This window comes from Suricata suricatta, chromosome 4 (assembly GCF_006229205.1).
Source record: "Suricata suricatta isolate VVHF042 chromosome 4, meerkat_22Aug2017_6uvM2_HiC, whole genome shotgun sequence".
Lineage (NCBI taxonomy): Eukaryota > Metazoa > Chordata > Mammalia > Carnivora > Herpestidae > Suricata > Suricata suricatta.
This window is the reverse complement of record NC_043703.1, coordinates 54,751,522-54,769,321: the sequence shown is the minus strand read 5'-3', so window position 1 is coordinate 54,769,321 and position 17,800 is coordinate 54,751,522. Positions and strand designations below refer to the sequence as shown.

The following is a 17,800-nucleotide window of genomic DNA, read 5'->3' as shown; positions in this document are numbered from 1 at the left end:
GATAGTGTTTTGAGGAACCTCCACACTGTTTTCCAGAGCGGCTGCACCAGTTTACATTGCCACCAACAGTGTAGGAGGGTGCCCGTTTCTCCACACCCTCGCCAGCATCTATAGTCTTTTGATTTGTTCATTTTGGTTCCCTTTTTTATGTGATTGTTGGTAGATTGGCACCAAGAGCAAGTAGAGCCCTATAAAATGCTGTGAAAATAAGGAAAAGAAAATTCATTAAAGTAACAAATGTAAAATATGTTTTATAAAAGTTTATTTATTTTTGAGAGAGAGAGAGAGAGAGAGAAGGGCAGGGGCAGAGAGAACAGGAGACAGAGAATAGCAAGCTGGCTTCACACTCTTCAGCAGCAGCGTCTGATGTGGGACTCGATCTCGTGAACCATGAGATCATGACCTGAGCTGGAATCAGGAGTCAGATGCTTAATCAACCCAGCCACCCTGGCATGTAAAATATTTATAAAAATCAGTAACTTCACTAAAATTTTCAAAGTATAATTACATGTAAAAATGCCCCATCATCCACGCTCCTACCCTGCTTAGTCCTTCACCACCAGAAAATCCAGTAAACGTTAGTGGCTCTGCAATTTGAAATGTTCTGGTGTGGATTAGCTAGGGGCATGGAGAATGTAATCCCTTTTCCGTGTCATTCTCTTTCTGCCCACTAGAGGGCAGCAATAAAGCACAGGGAAGGGGAAATTAACTCCAGCACTAGCGTTTAAGTTTCCAAGCAAGACTAGCCCTAATGAAAAAAGAATACCTAGTAAGTCCCTGAGATTCCCATGTATGAATTATTAGAGGGTCAGGTTCCCTTCCTCTTTCCCTAAGTATTGAGAGAACTTTGGAAACTCCCTTTGAAATTATAAAAGTTATCTGTTGGCTTGGCCAAACATATTAATTTTAAATGTGAGCATGACACCATCTCTAAAAAAGATATTTATATAAAAGCTAAGTGTTATAGTTGTATGTTACCATGCAGCACACTACTCCAAGACTTAGTGTTTACAACAATAATCGTTTTGCTATATCTCTTGATTCTATTCGTTGTTTGGGCACAGCTGGGTGGTTTTTCTGCTTCATGTGATTTGACAGGGACCGTGGACATCCAGGGTCTCCAAGTTGGAACGTCCCAAGTGACCCACTCTCGTGCCTGGTGGTTGATGCTAGCCGTTGGCTGGGAGCCCCGCAGGGACTGTTAGGCAGAGTGCCCAGTTCTCCTCCACTGGCTTCTTCTTCACGTGGTTTGGAAGTCTCACAGCGTGGCACTTGGTTTCCTAAGAATAAGCATTTCCAAAGGAAGGAGCCAGAAGTTTCCAGTCCCAGACATGGCTCCTGCTGCCTTCTGGATGGTCAAAGCTGACACAGTTTCAGCCCAGATTCAAGGGGAGGGAAATCAACTCCACCTCGTGATGCGAGGAGGAGTCTGTGTACACAGCAAGAGGAGAAGTGGTGAGGGCAGCTGGAGACCACGTGGAGGGCTAAGAAGAAGGTTATTTCTTACGCACTGGGAAGATCTGTATAAGTCATGAGGGATGCAGAGGGATATTTCATCACTTAATACATGGAAATTGCTGCTCACTGTAGTACTTTAAGAATTAAAAGGCACAGAAGTCATTCCTTACATTCTTCTCCTTAGGTCTGTTGCCTAAAGCAATAAAAATGGCCAGAAGCTCAGTGTCCGACGAAGAAATGATGGAGCTCAGAGAAGCTTTTGCCAAAGTCGGTGAGTGGACCTGCAGCTCAAGTCACATAATTCTCCTCTGTACTGAGTGGCTTTGGGACAGTCAGTGAACTGGCAACATGAGCAAAATAGCAAAGTGAAAGGAACACAGCAGTATTGGTTAAAGGAGCTGAGGGAACTGAATTTTGAAAAATCTACTTTAATAAAATTACTTCTTTCTGTATCAAAACGTGGAGTATGGACCCTTCCCCCTGCAGCTTTTCTCATATTCTTATCTTGTCTGATATCTTTGGTTTCCTTTGTTTTTCTACTATTTCATACTTTTTTCTTTGTATCTCTAAGCTTGTGATTTATTTTCCCATCTGTTTCTGTAAAAGCCTCTTCAGATTCTGTTGCCAAAACCTCTATTGTGACGTTATGACTCGTGGATGTTGGAAGTGACGCTAATGACCATCTCCAACAGAAACAGGCCTCTTGTGGGATTCTGACTCCTGCGTGGGGTCAGGCTGCGACCCCTGAATGATTGCCCCGCCAGCCCACTCACCTCCAGTCTCCCCTTCCCCTCCCTCTTCATCCTGTTTCCTGAATTCTCCGAAACTTCTGGTCCTCCCTTGCCTTGCAGATACTGACGGCAATGGGTACATCAGCTGCAACGAGTTGAATGACTTGTTCAAGGCTGCTTGCTTGCCTCTGCCTGGGTACAGAGTGAGAGAAATTACAGAGAACCTGATGGCGACCGGGGACCTAGACCAGGATGGCAGGATCAGCTTTGATGAGTTTATCAAGGTGAGTATGAGGCAGAACACGAGGAGATGCATTTGAAACTTGGAACTTTCATTTGAAAAATACCCAGAAATGCATTCCCACGCTCCCTGCTTCAATATTACATATTCTTCCCTTTGTGGTTTTCTAGATCACAGATGGGGTTTCTAAAGATACATGACATTTTTGCAGGTTTTCCATGGCCTGAAAAGCACAGATGTTGCCAAGACCTTTAGGAAGGCAATCAATAAGAAGGAAGGCATCTGTGCGATCGGGGGTACCTCGGAGCAGTCCAGCGTCGGCACCCAACACTCGTATTCAGGTATGCTGTCCCCGGGGGTGGGTAGTGGAAGTGGGGGGTGCTGGCATGAGGGGAGCCTGGGGAGCAGTGGGAAGGGAGCCGTATGGAAAGGATCTGTGCCTTCTGGGGCTACAGATTCTAAACTTGGCCTTAAACCTAAGGGTGCAAACCCAGACGGAAGCCAACACGAGTGTATTGACTACTGCCTGTTCTTCTGTGGTTGGTGGGCTGATTCCAGGGACATGATGCCGGAGGAACAATCCTGGTTCTAGGTGCAGTCCAATACCAAATAATCTCAACGGCATTTAAAAAAATACATTGAGCCTGCCAGAATTGCTTTGTAAATCTTATGGATAAAGTGAATTTATTCAGGCTTTTATCTCCGCTAAACTTCATGACTATTCTCAGTGCCTACTGATTGGTCAAGGTTATTGTTTTCACTGATTGGAAGGAAGCTGTCTATTTATTTTGAAGGCTGCCATCCAACAGCCCTAATGGAAACTACCAAAAGTTCGAACAGTACTGTAATCCAACAAATTCCAAACTGAGTTCTTTAACACATTAGTTGATCTTAAAGATAAATTCATGGTTAAGTACCATCTGTAATTATGAAGGCAGTGTTTAATCTTTTACTTTTAAATATAGAAATTATATAAATATGCATTATGAATCGTCAGGACAATGAAAACTCAAAACTTCTATGACTCAGGATTCTTGGGGGACCCTATTGTTTTCAGTGACGAACCATTTGAGAAACACCATATTGGGCTGTAGGGTGTGACGTGAGGTTTTATTAAAACTTCCAAAATCAACTTCTTGCAGCTTTATTGATAAGAAAGAAAGATTATATCATATAGGATTTTATTTCATAGCATTTTATTATAATCATATAAAGAAGCTCAAAGATATTGTAGGGAGTATTTGTGATCATCTCACAGTTAAATTGGCTGGGCTAAAGGTAGCCAGAGTTTTATCCTGTAAGTACCAGATCACATTCATATTTAAATTGTATCTAAATATAAATAAAATATATCTCTAATATTTATATATTGTTACATATCATATATCTTCTATAGAATATTATATATATATATATATATATATATATATCTTTTAATTCTGCTTGCCATATGTTTTATGACTTGGAGTGAATAGAGATTCTGTGCCTATTCCCCAAGTCATCTGAGATTTTTTAATGTCAATAAATGTGAGATGATAGGATAAGGGACCAGATAAACCCTCAGTGGCTCTCTTGGGCATGGCACTCTGAGATCCATGTATAAATTTTATGTCAGACTTTCACTTTGCAAATCAGTCATTTTTATCATTTACTTGCAGAGGAAGAGAAGTATGCCTTTGTCAACTGGATAAACAAAGCCCTGGAAAACGACCCTGACTGTCGACATGTCATCCCAATGAATCCAAACACAAACGATCTCTTCAGTGCCGTCGGGGATGGCATTGTCCTTTGGTAAATAACACTTCCTTCTTGGTTTCCAAAGGTTTTCCTGGAATTTTCTGGAAGACCAACAATTTATTGTGCTTATCCTAGGCCAACTTCCGTTGGTACTCAGCAGGACTTGAAATGCTTTCTGACTTGTACTTGGCAGGTCCCACAAAGCAAACTAATTTCAAAAGCAACTTTTAATGAGAAATGCAAAGCCACTATTGCTTGGTTGGAGGAGAGAGATACACAGTATAGAGACAGACAAACACAGAGGAGACGCAGTAATACAAGGTCAAAAGCAATTATTTTTGGAACATATGCCACTTGGCTTCATCTGAACATGGCCTACCCTGAAAGTACGTAAATTGATAATAGCAGCATGAGGCTCGAAGCAAGTCCTTACGCAGAGACTTGAGTTATGCATACAAACATGCAATTCAAATGCTGAGGGCACCTGGAAAAAGGGCATGTATTCTGTTTGTGGAAGGCCTCCACCCACATTTGGTCCTCATGGTATCCTTAAAATGCTTCTGCAACTCTTGTTTTAGCAGCTTCTAATACCATTGTAAGACATAGTATTCCAAGATTGGCTTGAAATACCCAGTCTCAGGTGGGCTCCAGAGTTGAAGGGAAGGACGGATGGGCAAGATTGAAGCCCCTTGTCCGTGCTCTGGGCAGAGCACTTCGGCTTCCGGTATTTTATTTATTAGACTTCACCATGAGATTTCATTTTAAAAAGTTTCAACTGCCAAAAAAAGATGTGAAACATATAGGCAGGATCAAATCCCAATTCCTTAGGTTGGCCCCCAGTGCACCCCGTCATCTTCCCTCAATCTCCTACCAGCTTTACGTCCCAAGATCCCCATGACTGAGGGACCCAGTGCGGGGCACTGAGTGAGCGGCTGCAGGAATAACCCCATCGGCAGCCATACGCATTCTTCCCCTATGCACATCCTGCTCATAACAAAAACTGTGGCTTTGCCTTTTATTTTCCTTTTTAAGAATGCCTTTCCCTAGGGGCACCTTGGTGGCTCGTTTGGTTAAGCATCCAACTCTTGGTTTTGGCTTAGGTCATGATCTCATGGTTCGTGAGATCAAGCCCCACATCAGGCTCTGTGCTGACGTTGCAGAGCTGGCTTCAGATTCTCTCTTTCCCTCTGTGCCCCTTCCCTGTTCACACTCTGTCTCTTCCAAAAGAAACAGACTCTAAAAAAAAAAAAGGAAGAATGCCCTTCCCCAACCTCTTCTCCTATAGAAATCCATTTACCATGACAGTTTCTGGTCTATTTTAATCCTCCAGTGGTCTCTCTCTCCACTGGATTCTTTTTTTTTTTAATAGTTTATTATCACCCATTTAATAGTTATTATCATGTGATTCTTAAGGTGCATATTTATAGTACTTTGGAAGCCATCATAATGTTCTTCTCTTGGATTGTTATGTAACTTTTCATATCGATATATTTTATCTATAATTAGATCAAAAGATTTTCAAGAGCAGGGTTACCTGATACTTTCTAAATTGCCCCTCCATCCTACCATTTCCCAAGGTTTCTAGTTCACCAACTGTTTCTGATTTTTCAAATAATAATTTAGGAGTTTGTTTTGCCTGAATTCCAGTAAAGTATCTTTTTATTTACTATATGGAAACACACACACATACACACAAACACATGACAAAGCTATAGAAATGCATCTTTAAAGACCATCACAGGGGCGCCTGGGTGGCTCAAGGCAGTTAAGCATCCGACTTCCGCTCAGGTCATGATCTCACCGTTTGTGGGTTCAAGCCCCATGTCAGGCTCTGTGCTGACAGCTAGCTCATAGCCTGGAGCCTGCTTCAGATTCTGTGTCTCCCTCCCTCCCTCTGACTCTACCCTGCTCATGCTGTCTCTCTCTCTCAAAAAAAAAAAAAAAAAATTTAAAGACCATCACACAAAAAGGTAGTTGTGTAAAAATTATTAGGAAAAAATGTTAATGCTGATGTGTCATTAAAAACAAATAGCCACAGTCAAGTTTACTATTCTTTGAATATGTTGTGGTTCCTTTGGATTTGCTTTTTCAATGTCCTTTTTTTAAATGAGATGGAGGTGACCTAACAAAATTTATTTTTTATGCTCCACTAAAGTTGTTAAATGAATGTTAAATGAGTAAAATCAGTTTTTCATGAATAATAACTACTTACTGTAGGTGTCTGATTAATATAGTAGATTCTTCACTGGGTGAAATTTCTCAAGCACTGATCCACCCCAGGGACAGTAGGCACAGCGGAGTATAAAACATTTTATCATCCACTTAGTTAAATGTATAGAGTTCCACCCGGTGTCGATAGAAATTTAGACAGAGGTGTATAGATGGTCGTTTATATGGTGGGGACAATTTTCACAGCCGAGAAAGTGAAGTATTCCTGGTGGACTTGCCTTGACTTTCTACCCAGAATTTCCTAATATGCCAAGGAAACCAGAATGATTTTGCAGCTTTTCAGGTAATGAATGAAGTGGGGTCCTTCTTTCCTGCCTCAGTATATTAGTATGATTTCGGGAACATTAGCCTTTCCCATAGATAGTGTGAATCTAGTCAAAATTGCATAACTGATTTGATATCTCAGCACTGGTTTGCACAGACCATCTCGCTGTCTTACTTGCTTATGGTATTGCTAAAATTCAAATTCAATATGACTGGACTCTGTTCCAATTTAGAAGCCAGCTTTCTTTAATTTAATTGTTTCTTTCTCAGTAAAATGATCAACCTATCAGTGCCAGACACAATTGACGAAAGAACAATCAACAAAAAGAAACTCACCCCCTTCACCATTCAGGTATGTCTGCTCTCTTACCAGACTGTAGGATTGTGTTTGGAGCGCATGAGCCCCAGACTGCGGAGTCCGCCTTTTCCGGGTGCTCAGACATTATTCCAGAATTCAGGCTTGCAGCTGATGATTCGTCATGACTAGTGGGATAGAGAAAGACATTTTGTCTTTGTCTTTAATTAGCAGAGCAGGGGGTCCAGAGAGGGGGGACGTTGGTGGGGTATTAGTAGTCACGGGGCATCTTTTGCTTTGGCAATTATGAATCAAATTCACATTGGCTAGAGTTTCAACCCAAATGTTCCCTAGCAATTTATCTTTGAGCTGATGCCAGATGCACAGCATTTTAGCTGAAAAGATAAGCCTTTCTAAGAATTGAAGGGCTGAAAGACGGGAAGTGCTTTGGCAGCCTCACAGTGGGATTGGCCACGGCCACCGGTGTGATAAATATAACTTGGTTTTATGCCTTCAATTTGTTGATTAACTGGCACAGTAGTCCGTGGTTAAGTAAGCTGTATTTCTATGTTATGTGCCAGCATTTTAACATTATTGTGATTCTCTTGCTCAGGAACCTTGTCTCACTACTTAAATCATGAACAATATATTATGCGGTTTGGTGTAAGCAACACCGTGTACTTTTAAAATGGAAGTGGTAACTATAGTGAGAACAATGATTAAATGCATATGAACGTGCTGACTGTTAAATTTAATCTTGATGTTAAATTGTAGTCGTGGCCATAAATAGAAATGGTATTTATATTCATCATTTGAGCTCTATGCTAAGGCAAACCCCCGCTGCTTTTTCTCGATATTTCCCCTTCCAAGTCACTGTGGCCTGTGTGGTGTTTTTAATTTGTCATCAAAACCAGTTCTGTGCATCTCTGCTTCAACATCTTCTCCTTTATGGACCCAAGAATAGTATATAGAGTCTAGACCGAAAAGTTCATGGATTCTATTCCAACTGTGTTTGAGATGCATCATGTGCATTGTTGTTAGTTCAAAGAACATGCAGTCAATAGATATGTGTACACGTGTGTGTGCATGTGTGTGTGCTTGTGTGTGAGTATGTGCAGGTGTATGTGTACTTAAGGTCCCTAGATATTATGGATACCCAGTAAATTGTCTTAGTGAACACTACTGTATCTTTACCAGAAATTTGGTTTGTATCTTTTTCATTCCCTTAATACCCAACCTGAAAATCAAAAAGCTGTTTTGGCACTCTCTTTTATGACCTTAACTTACTTCAACACTTACATTATTAATGATAGCCAGTGACAAGACAGTGAGCCCTCAAAGGTACCCCCTATGTCTGGCCAGTGGAGAAGCTGAGTGGAAAGGCTCCGTCACAGGGCAAAATGGAAAAATGGAAGACTCATTAGTTTCCTCTGGGCCACAATGGGCCTTCAGCTCCGGGAGCCGGTTTACTGGAGCAGACACCGCAGAAGCCCAGCATCTGGGTTACCGGATTTCCCCTTTCAGTTGTTACTCACTGCTTTTTCTCAATGTTAAAATTTAGTGAAGACCATGCCTCTAGACCTGTGAACTTTCCAGAAGCAAAACATTGTTGTCAACCATTTGACATCTGCAAAGTCAAAACCCAAACTTGTTAATTTCCTCCCTCAGGAGAATTTGAACCTGGCTCTGAATTCTGCCTCAGCCATTGGATGCCACGTGGTTAATATCGGGGCTGAGGACTTGAAGGAGGGGAAGCCTTACCTGGTCCTGGGACTTTTGTGGCAGGTCATCAAGATTGGGTTGTTTGCTGACATCGAGCTCAGCAGAAATGAAGGTATGAGCTAAGCCACAAATGTTATTCATGGCACGGTGTTTTATTAATGCATGCTGTAATGGGGCTGTAGGAGGAAGATGCCAGGAAGAGTCAAACCCAGAATCCTCAGGTTTTGAAAACTGTGGTTATACTGAATCTGTTGCATTAGTGTAACAGTTTCTATCCACACTGACCAGGCTTTTTAGAAGGACAGAGCAAAAGCTTTTTAAGACCACAGGTGAATAATAATGCTTGTTTAGAACCTAGAGCTCCCTCTGGCTGTCTGGGATCCAACTTCAAGAGCTTTTCTGGGTTTGTGTTGCCTTTAGATACTCTTAACCGAATAGAGTACTTCTTTTAACTTGTATTTTATGAAGGTATTCTCATTAATGTCCTCCAGTGATTGCACCAAATTAGGAGGAAGTCGGTCTGTTTCTTACCAATACTATGGAAGATTACAGTGAGGGTTTCAGAGTTCTCAGCTAAGTATTGTAGCTGTCAATCTTATCCTGTCTGCTCTCCGCATCCTCCCCCATTTAAACAATCACAGCCCCGTGGTTTAGACAGAAGTAGTAGATTGTGATAAGAATCATACAAAAACCAGGGTTACCTTTTAGTTTTCTGGGACAGATCCCAAGAATATGAAATCTGTAGCTATATTCTAATCTTTAGTTATATATGCCTTTTACTTTCTACCTCCAAATCACAATAACCATTGAAGAATCCTGGGTTGCCATTTTTAAGCCAATATACGAAGCATGATATAGAGGAGAAAAAGCGAATAGGAAACTTAGAACCCACGAGAAAGAATATTGATTTGTCATTATTACTTCAACTGCATTTAAACCTTCTAGCTGAGCCAAACATATTTATTCAGCTGAGAAAAATAGAGGAAAGAGTTGATTACATTTCTTGAGATGCTGTAATTATTTAAGCGAGTGTTTGAAATACAAAACACCTATGGGAATAGACAGGACGATTGTCATTATTATGAAATTGGTCTCTTAAAAGCAAAGCTGTTGTCATATTGTGAAATGTGGTCCGATAGAGCCAGCGGAGCATTCTGAGCCGAGAGTCTTGGTTAGATCTGTGTCTCTGCCCTAATACTCTTAGGCACAGCTTTGAGATTCACTGGTGACTTGCCTTCTCCACCTGAAAAATGAGGACAATAGATAAGCTCCCAATACCTTACATTTATTTTCAGGGAATGATAATAAAGTGTTTATTCCATGGGACAGGTTTATAAATACCTTTACCCCAGAGAAATAACATTGGCTTTCCAGCAGAACCCAGTGAAAAGTTCTAACTAATCCCCTCCAGTATCCTCTGTATTTATCTTTCTTCGGCTTTTGTCCTCCTTCAGCCCTGATTGCTCTTTTGAGAGAAGGGGAGAGTCTGGAAGACTTGATGAAACTCTCCCCGGAGGAGCTCCTGCTGAGGTGGGCTAATTACCACCTGGAGAACGCAGGCTGCAACAAAATCAGCAACTTCAGCACAGACATCAAGGTAGGAGGCGTGGGCCTCGAACACGGCTGACTGCAGTGGAGGGGCATTGGGCGTTCATGGAGAAAGGACAAAGACTCGGGCTATGTCACTTCAGAAGCTCTAGGGTTCGTTGGAGGGTGGCTGGTGCCCTGGGAACGGCTTGCTCCTCTCTGGGATCCCTGTGCATCTCTCGCTCCGGGCCCCAGGCAGACCTCTCCAAAGTCCTAGTGACTTTGATGCAGCAGCATCAAGGGAGGTGGCCCTTTCTGGAGCTGGAAGGTCAGCAAATAAAGGGAGGGAAGGGCAAGAGGTGAGACCGCTTTTCAAGGAACAGAGTATGTGTCGGACTGTGACGTCTTTCTCATGTTATCAATGGGAGCATCAGGTGAGGATCCTTTAAAAAAATTAAATGAGAATTACTCTTCTAATTACACTCAGAATACCAAACACGGTGTCTAGTGCATGCCAGGCACCGTTCTACCTGCTTTATGCATGTATTGGCTCATTTGATCCTCAGAATAAACCTTTGAGATAAAGATTATTATTTTCTCATTTTACAGATAAGGAAACTGAGGTTAAAGAGAATTTTAGGTAATTGGTTCAAGTTCACATAGATGGGGAAGGAGATCTGGATTCAGATTCAGCAGGGAGCCTCCGTGGTCCCCATCTTGGACCACCAGACGTACTGCCTCTCTAAAACAGCTTGTGGATTTCTTGAAAGGTTTTCATTTGTAGAAACCAGAGTAGGTTTTAGAAGAGGATGATTCTGGAAACCATCTACAATGAGAATTTACCCCAGAGCGTGAAGAAGGGCAGTCAGTTTTATGACAGAGATCCAAAGGGGGAAAGGCTGAGGGGAGTGTGCCCTGTGGTTTTCAAAACTCTGTGAAAAGTCCCATGTCAAGGTGAAAGACAGCTGTTGACCTTGAAGACAGAGGTGCTGACGAAGAAAGGGCTTAAGGAGAGGTCAGGAAGCTCATAAGGCAGGCCCTCATAGTAAATGGTGCAGGATGCTGGGATACCGCATGAGAAATGGTCCACTTTCTCAAAGGTTAAAGAAAATTTGTCCCAGGAGTCGGAGGAAAGCTCACATGACTCACCAAAAGTCAACCCAGGTTAATATTTCTTTAAATGACAGCTTCCCCTTCCTGTGGACTCAGTGGCTGCCAGGCCTGAAGCTTCTAGATACGAAGTCCCCCATTCCTTGGGACCTGAGATAATAATGCCAAATTAATTTTTCTAACTATATAACTTTCACTGGCTATAAATAGTCTAGCGCCACCAACCAAACGGGGATTTAACAGGAGCTGGACAGCCACATTATCTTCCTTTGTGCTCAGCTGTTAGGCTCTACACCTGTGTCAGCCAGAATTTTCAAGCCTTTCATCCAAAATTAGGCTGCTTCATCTGAGCCATAAATTTATCTGATTTCCCATCACGAAAAACTGTGTTTTTTAGAGTAATAACCATCAGAACTAGCAAGCTGAGCATATACAAGGGTTATGCCTATGATCAAAGAACAGCTCTATCCCGCCCAAGGTCAGGGCTGTGACGTATGTCAGAGCACCTGGCAACTTTGGGGGGTTTCAGTCATACAAAGTCAGCGGGGGCGGTGGGGGAACACCTGCCCCTGAGTGAGAAAGGCTTATGACAGTCGGATAAAATGGGGCGAGTCTCAGCAAAGCTAAACAGATATACCATGTGGTAGGCAAGTTTTATTTGTGCCTAACACCTGCATGGAACTTTCACTGACTTCAAAATAGCTACAGCAAAAAGAGAAGGGGTGGGGGGAAGGGAGAGTGAAAGTTCGTTTCCCCAGGCACAGCGTCAGTGGCTGGCTTACCCGTGTTCTAGTCTTTCTAGTATCACAGGTGGGAAGCACACCTCTGCTCCCCCAGGCCGAGTCCAGTTTTAAAAACAAAAAGAGCGGCAGCTGATTTCTCAGTTTTTAAGAGAAATGAAGAGGCATATAAATGATTGAAATAAATTACATGAATATTGCATGCTTCTACTGAATGAGCATAAGTTTATCACTTTAAGACTAAGATTCTGAGAATTCTTTTTGTCAATAAGGGTGTTCGTAGAATCTGAGAAAACCTGAGAATTCATATCTAGAGCCAATCTGCTAGAAACCTAACCACCTTTTTCAAGTTCATGATGAACGTTAAATGCACTTGTCATAGTAATATCTCCTTTTATGTAAAGATTGCTTGTTAATGCTTCAACCTTCTGTCTCTGAAATCTTTTTTTTTCTTTTGCTGATTGTCCATTTAAATGTATTTTTAAACTCTGCTTTAAACTTCTGCTTCCTTTTTCTGTCACTTTTTTTTTAATTAAACCTTAGCTGACTGACTTCTACAGCAATATAAAGGTATATATATTTTTCTGTATACAATTTAATGCATATACATAAAGTATTTTTCTCCCCTAAAAACCACAGTAGCACTTGCCTCTTTGGGTTGCCTTCTGTGTGTGTTGTATATTTGTTATACTCCTTTTGAAAAGAAAGTCCAATATGATATGTAAACAGACAAATGGAAAACTCAAATTAGTTAATGTTACCAGCTTTGTTAATTAAGTTGCATTCCTGAGTGACAGTCAAATAATAAAATAGAATATGTTTGCTTTTGGGAAATTACTGTCATGCTAAGTATGTAATCAGCTGCGCTGTTTTGAAGTTGTAATTTCTTAATTTCTCCCAGGACTCCAAAGCTTATTACCACCTGCTTGAACAGGTGGCTCCGAAAGGAGATGAAGAAGGCATCCCTGCTGTTGTTATCGACATGTCAGGACTCCGGGTAAGGCCGGTCCCAAGCTGCGTTTAGAGAACGTCATGTTAAGTTGGCGGTTCCGCCGACCCCCATCACCCTGACTCTGGGGCTCCACGAGTGGGTGTCTCTGAATAAAGCCTTGTTAGAACCATTAACAACAATTACTGTTTGGGGTGACAATTGTGGGAAATTAAATCTGAAAATGGATGTTAAGGAAAGGAAGAAACTAATACCAATCCAATGTCACACATTTCTGTATATGTTTCATCATTTAATAGGACTCCACAACACCAAGAGGTATTATTAGGTTCATGTGTAGGTACCTGAGTATTATTTCTATAAATCAATGGGATATTTATACAAATAAATAAACTGTCACTTTGTCCATGAAAAAAACTGAGTCTGAGAAGGATTAATTAATATGTCCAAGATCATCTGACAGATTATTGGAAGTTACCTGATTCCAAGGCTGGGGTCCTTTTCCTCTGATAACAATAAGGAAACAACAGCCCACCTCAGGTCCTCTGTGCCGGGTACTATGCTAGGCCTGTTGTATATACACTGTCTCTAACCCACGCAAATGTCACTAAGCTAATTGTTAATAATTATTTCATGGTTGAGAAAACTGAAGGTCACAGAGCTAATAATCATCTTGTGGCCACAGAGTCGGTACATGGCATAGAAAGGACTTGAACCCAGGATGGCTCCCACATTCACCCAGCCACGACCCTGCCTCACAACATCAGTGGGAGTAATAGGAGAAAAGGGCTGGATAAGATTGTGTGAGTTCTTAGAAGTGTCTGTTTGAGGATTCTTAAAAACAGTCAACACTTACTTTTGTTCTTCTACCACTTTAATATTGACCTTGAGAGGTTACCTTATCCATTTTTGTGCCTAATTTGATATCACTAGAATTAAGTCCAATTAATGAACATTAAAGTTAACTCATTTCTGAGTGAGAAGCTCATGAAATGTATCATGTACAGTGTCATCTAGTAAAGCATTACATTAATAAAGAATTCAATTTAAGTTCTGTTTTCTGAAAATTGATGGTTTCATAAACTCAAGAATTTTTAGAATGGTGGACCACATTTCAATAAAACTTTACCTTCTAATAAGAGTCTACTTACAAAGGACTGGAGACCCTCTAGAACTGTTTGAATAGACTTTTAATATATCACATCCTCAATGAAGTGTACAAAAGCCAAATTGTTCTTATGTATTTTTCAATGACACTATGTAGCTCGCCTAACTGATCGCATTTGAGTTGCAAGTATTCCAACTCAGTTTGGGGAAAATGGTTATACTAATCAGACGTGCTTATCAACCTCTGTAAATATCTTTGATGAACGGAGAATAGGAGTATAATTTTTGATGATCACACGAACATGTTTGGTAGACAAAAATCTCACGGACTCTGTGCAAGCAAATAATAAAAAGGAAGCTCAGTCTTTGAAAATAAGTAAGATCCACTGAAATGATGAGGTTGTAAAATCTCTTGAATCTCTTTAAAAACGGGACAACCAAGCATTCATCTGAAATGGTTCTGTATAGAGATGAGAGACTCCATGACTCAATTTCTAAGATTCCTTTTACGTGTAACTTGCTGATTTCAGTTTAGGCAATTATAAGTAACAATACGCTGTGTTTAAGTGTCTGTCTGAGGTTATGCACTGAGGGTTTCAGTATGGTTCCCATTCCTTTTTCGTGTTACCCTGCCTACTTTGTGCATGGAGAGCCTTGACCCAGCCTTGACCTGACCTTCGTCGTTACAGGAGAAGGACGACATCCAGAGGGCAGAGTGCATGCTGCAGCAGGCAGAGAGGCTGGGCTGCCGGCAGTTTGTCACAGCCACGGATGTTGTTCGAGGGAACCCCAAGTTGAACTTGGCTTTCATCGCCAACCTCTTTAACAGATACCCTGCCCTGCACAAACCAGAGAACCAGGACATCGACTGGGGGGCTCTTGAAGGTAACTGGAAACCTGTTGCTTATAGATTCAGAAAGGCATTTACAATTCTGATTCAAGGACAATTTGAAATGACCTGAGAAGCAAATATAAACCCCTCCCATGCTGGGGGAGATTTGCAAACAGGTCATCAATTCTCTGGTATATAACGAAGAGAATAAATAGATTAATCAAGTCAATTACAGCCTAGCAGGAATAATCAAATACCATTATATCACATCCATTATACATAGGCTTCATCCATTATCAAAATTAAATGTTTTAGGGAAGACAATGCATTTAATTATCGGATGAAATAAATCCTGAGTTCTAAAAACCTAATTTATGTACTTAATGGACTGAGTGTTAATTCCTAGAGGCAAGAGATTGCAGCCACTCATCATCTAAAAATATTTAACTTAATGCTAAGAGGTGTTTAGTGAGCTTTTTGTTTTTGTTACTTCGATTTGGATTTGGAGGGTAAGATGGGGAAGAGTACAGTTTTGAGGCAAAATCTCTGACAGTTGGAATTTGGGGGTTAGCGCCCTAAGATCAAACAAAAAGCATGTAGCTATAGTTGGATTCTTTTCCTGTCTTGAGACCCAAAAACAAAAAAAAAGTCAAGACAAAACTGATATGAAATGGATACCACCAAAGAAAAGAAATCCAGATTTAAAATACTGATTGTTTTTTTCTACAATGCTTTACCCAAGCTGGATGTGCAGAATCAATCTGTAGTCCAACAGTGGTGCCCTTGAAGCATTTGATAAATTGTGGTCAGGGGTCTGGGCATTTTGTTGGCTACCGAGAATATACATCAAGCCCTCTGATCACCCACTTCCAGCTGCCTCTAGAATGTCCCTGTCTGGTTCCTCCGCCATCACTTGAAATTCAGCAAACACTAAGCAGGACTGATCCTGCCATCTCGCCACTCTCCTTTGGAAACTCTCCGTTTTCACTCATCATACCACTTTTTTTTCTTCAGTCACCAAAACCCTTGATTCTGCTTTGATATTTTCCTCTTCTTCACCTCTAAATCTACTAAATTAGTAAATACTAGTAGTTCTTCCTGCAGAATGGCTTTTAGGTTATTATTTTTCCTTACTGCTTTCTGGGCTCCTATTAAATCATACAACAACCATTTCAATAGGTCTTAGGGGCCTGTCCCTCCATTTATCAAGCACTTGAATGTGCCCATGTGCCGGTGGCACACACTATCCCCTCTGTGTGTTTAATTTAAATGCACATTGCCTTTCAGTAATTTCTCACACTGCTGCCAGGCACATCACAGTTCCGCCTTCATTATATCTCTGCCTTGCTCAAAAATTTATTATAGTAATAAAAAAAAGAACCCATAATGGCTGGCATTGTTTAATATGTCAACCAAAATCTGGTGGCTGGCATTCAGAGATCCCCAATTCTGGTTCCAGCTGCTAGACAGCCTTATCTCCATCTATAACACAGATCCTGAAAAATGACTTCCTAATGGTTTTAACACAGACCTTTCCTGTCGCTCCCTTTGTGTTTCAGTTTACCCTGTCTCCTCTCCCCACCACTTACTATTCCCTCAAAGCCTCTCCTCTTTCCTCTTTGCAGTCCAGATTTGACTAGTCCTATACGACGAAGCTCAAATTCTACTCCCTCCCGATTTAGTCCACGCTATCCTCTCTCCTATCTGAACTGAAATAGCGAGTATGTTTACCTCCCCTGCTGGCCCTCTAGCTTGCATGATCTCGCTCTGATGCCTACAAGTCTTGTTGTCCTTGAAAGAACAGTAGCCTTTTAAGCGCCACCTCTGACTCACTGCTCCGCACAGGAGCGCGTACACCAGTAGATGCTACAGAAACACTCACTGAATTGGAATAGAGGAAAACAACAAGTGCAACACAAGTGTCATCCAAATCTATTAAGGTTTATTGAATTAATTTTTTCATTCTTTGTCTCATTTTTAGCATAGCCTCTTTAGTGAAACTTTGATCCTAAAAAGGCATGTTTTCTTAGGGGCCTGAAAGATAACGGGTCTTCATTAATTTAGGTGAGACGAGAGAAGAGCGGACATTTAGGAACTGGATGAATTCCTTGGGCGTTAACCCTCGAGTCAATCATTTGTACAGGTAAGAATACGTAGGGATTCATCCCCTCCCCCCTTTTTTTTTAAAAAAACATACAGATCTTTTTTTTTTTAAGTTTATTTATTTAATTTTGAGAGAGAACAAAAACAAGAGGGAGAGGGGCAGAGAAAGAGAGAGAAGAGAGTAAGAGAGCCCAAAGTAGGCTTCACGCTGCCAGCACAGAGCCCAACATGGGACCAGAACTCATGAACCGTGAGATCATGGCCAGAGCCTAAACCAAGAGTTGGACACTTAACTGACTGAGCCCCCCAGGTGCCCCTGCCTGGGACTTTGGATATCTCTATTGTGTGCAATTCTCTTCGCCAAATCTGTGCATCTTGATGAGAAGGGGATTAGTACCAAATGGAGCTGTAGGTGTTGGATCTTTAGCTGAGAACCTCACTTCCATCAACTATCCTTGCTGTGTGTTCAGTAGAACAATTAGAATCCAGCAAACGGACAGATTTACTACGTATTATAAGCCTGTGATCTGCTCATAAGTAGGCAAAACAAATAGGCAAAAAAGTGAAGCGTGTGGTGATGCGTCTCCTTGGCATTTGCTGAAGCCATATTTCTTTTCCTGGAGGCAGCGTGTTCTGGCTTATGGGAGCATAGGCAGTCACACCTGGGAGAGACCTTGAGGAAGTTTCTTCAATTTCTTTGAGTCAGACTTTCTTCATCTCTAAAGATGGAGATGCTAATACCAATTTTGCCAGGT

At 41.3% G+C, this 17,800-nt stretch overlaps 1 protein-coding gene across 2 annotated transcripts in view; it reads left to right on the top strand.

The window, feature by feature from the left end:
* LCP1 (lymphocyte cytosolic protein 1) overlaps positions 1-17,800 on the top strand; it is a 52,837-nt gene that overhangs the window by 19,700 nt on the left and 15,337 nt on the right. For both annotated transcript variants that reach the window (XM_029936726.1, XM_029936727.1), the window contains exons 2-11: positions 1,643-1,729; positions 2,310-2,473; positions 2,642-2,771; positions 4,089-4,221; positions 6,931-7,012; positions 8,624-8,789; positions 10,132-10,274; positions 12,956-13,051; positions 14,800-14,995; positions 17,007-17,085. In XM_029936726.1, the coding sequence (XP_029792586.1) occupies positions 1,666-1,729; positions 2,310-2,473; positions 2,642-2,771; positions 4,089-4,221; positions 6,931-7,012; positions 8,624-8,789; positions 10,132-10,274; positions 12,956-13,051; positions 14,800-14,995; positions 17,007-17,085 (1,253 nt within the window). In that variant the 5' untranslated portion in view covers positions 1,643-1,665. The remainder of the gene's footprint in view (positions 1-1,642; positions 1,730-2,309; positions 2,474-2,641; positions 2,772-4,088; positions 4,222-6,930; positions 7,013-8,623; positions 8,790-10,131; positions 10,275-12,955; positions 13,052-14,799; positions 14,996-17,006; positions 17,086-17,800) is intronic.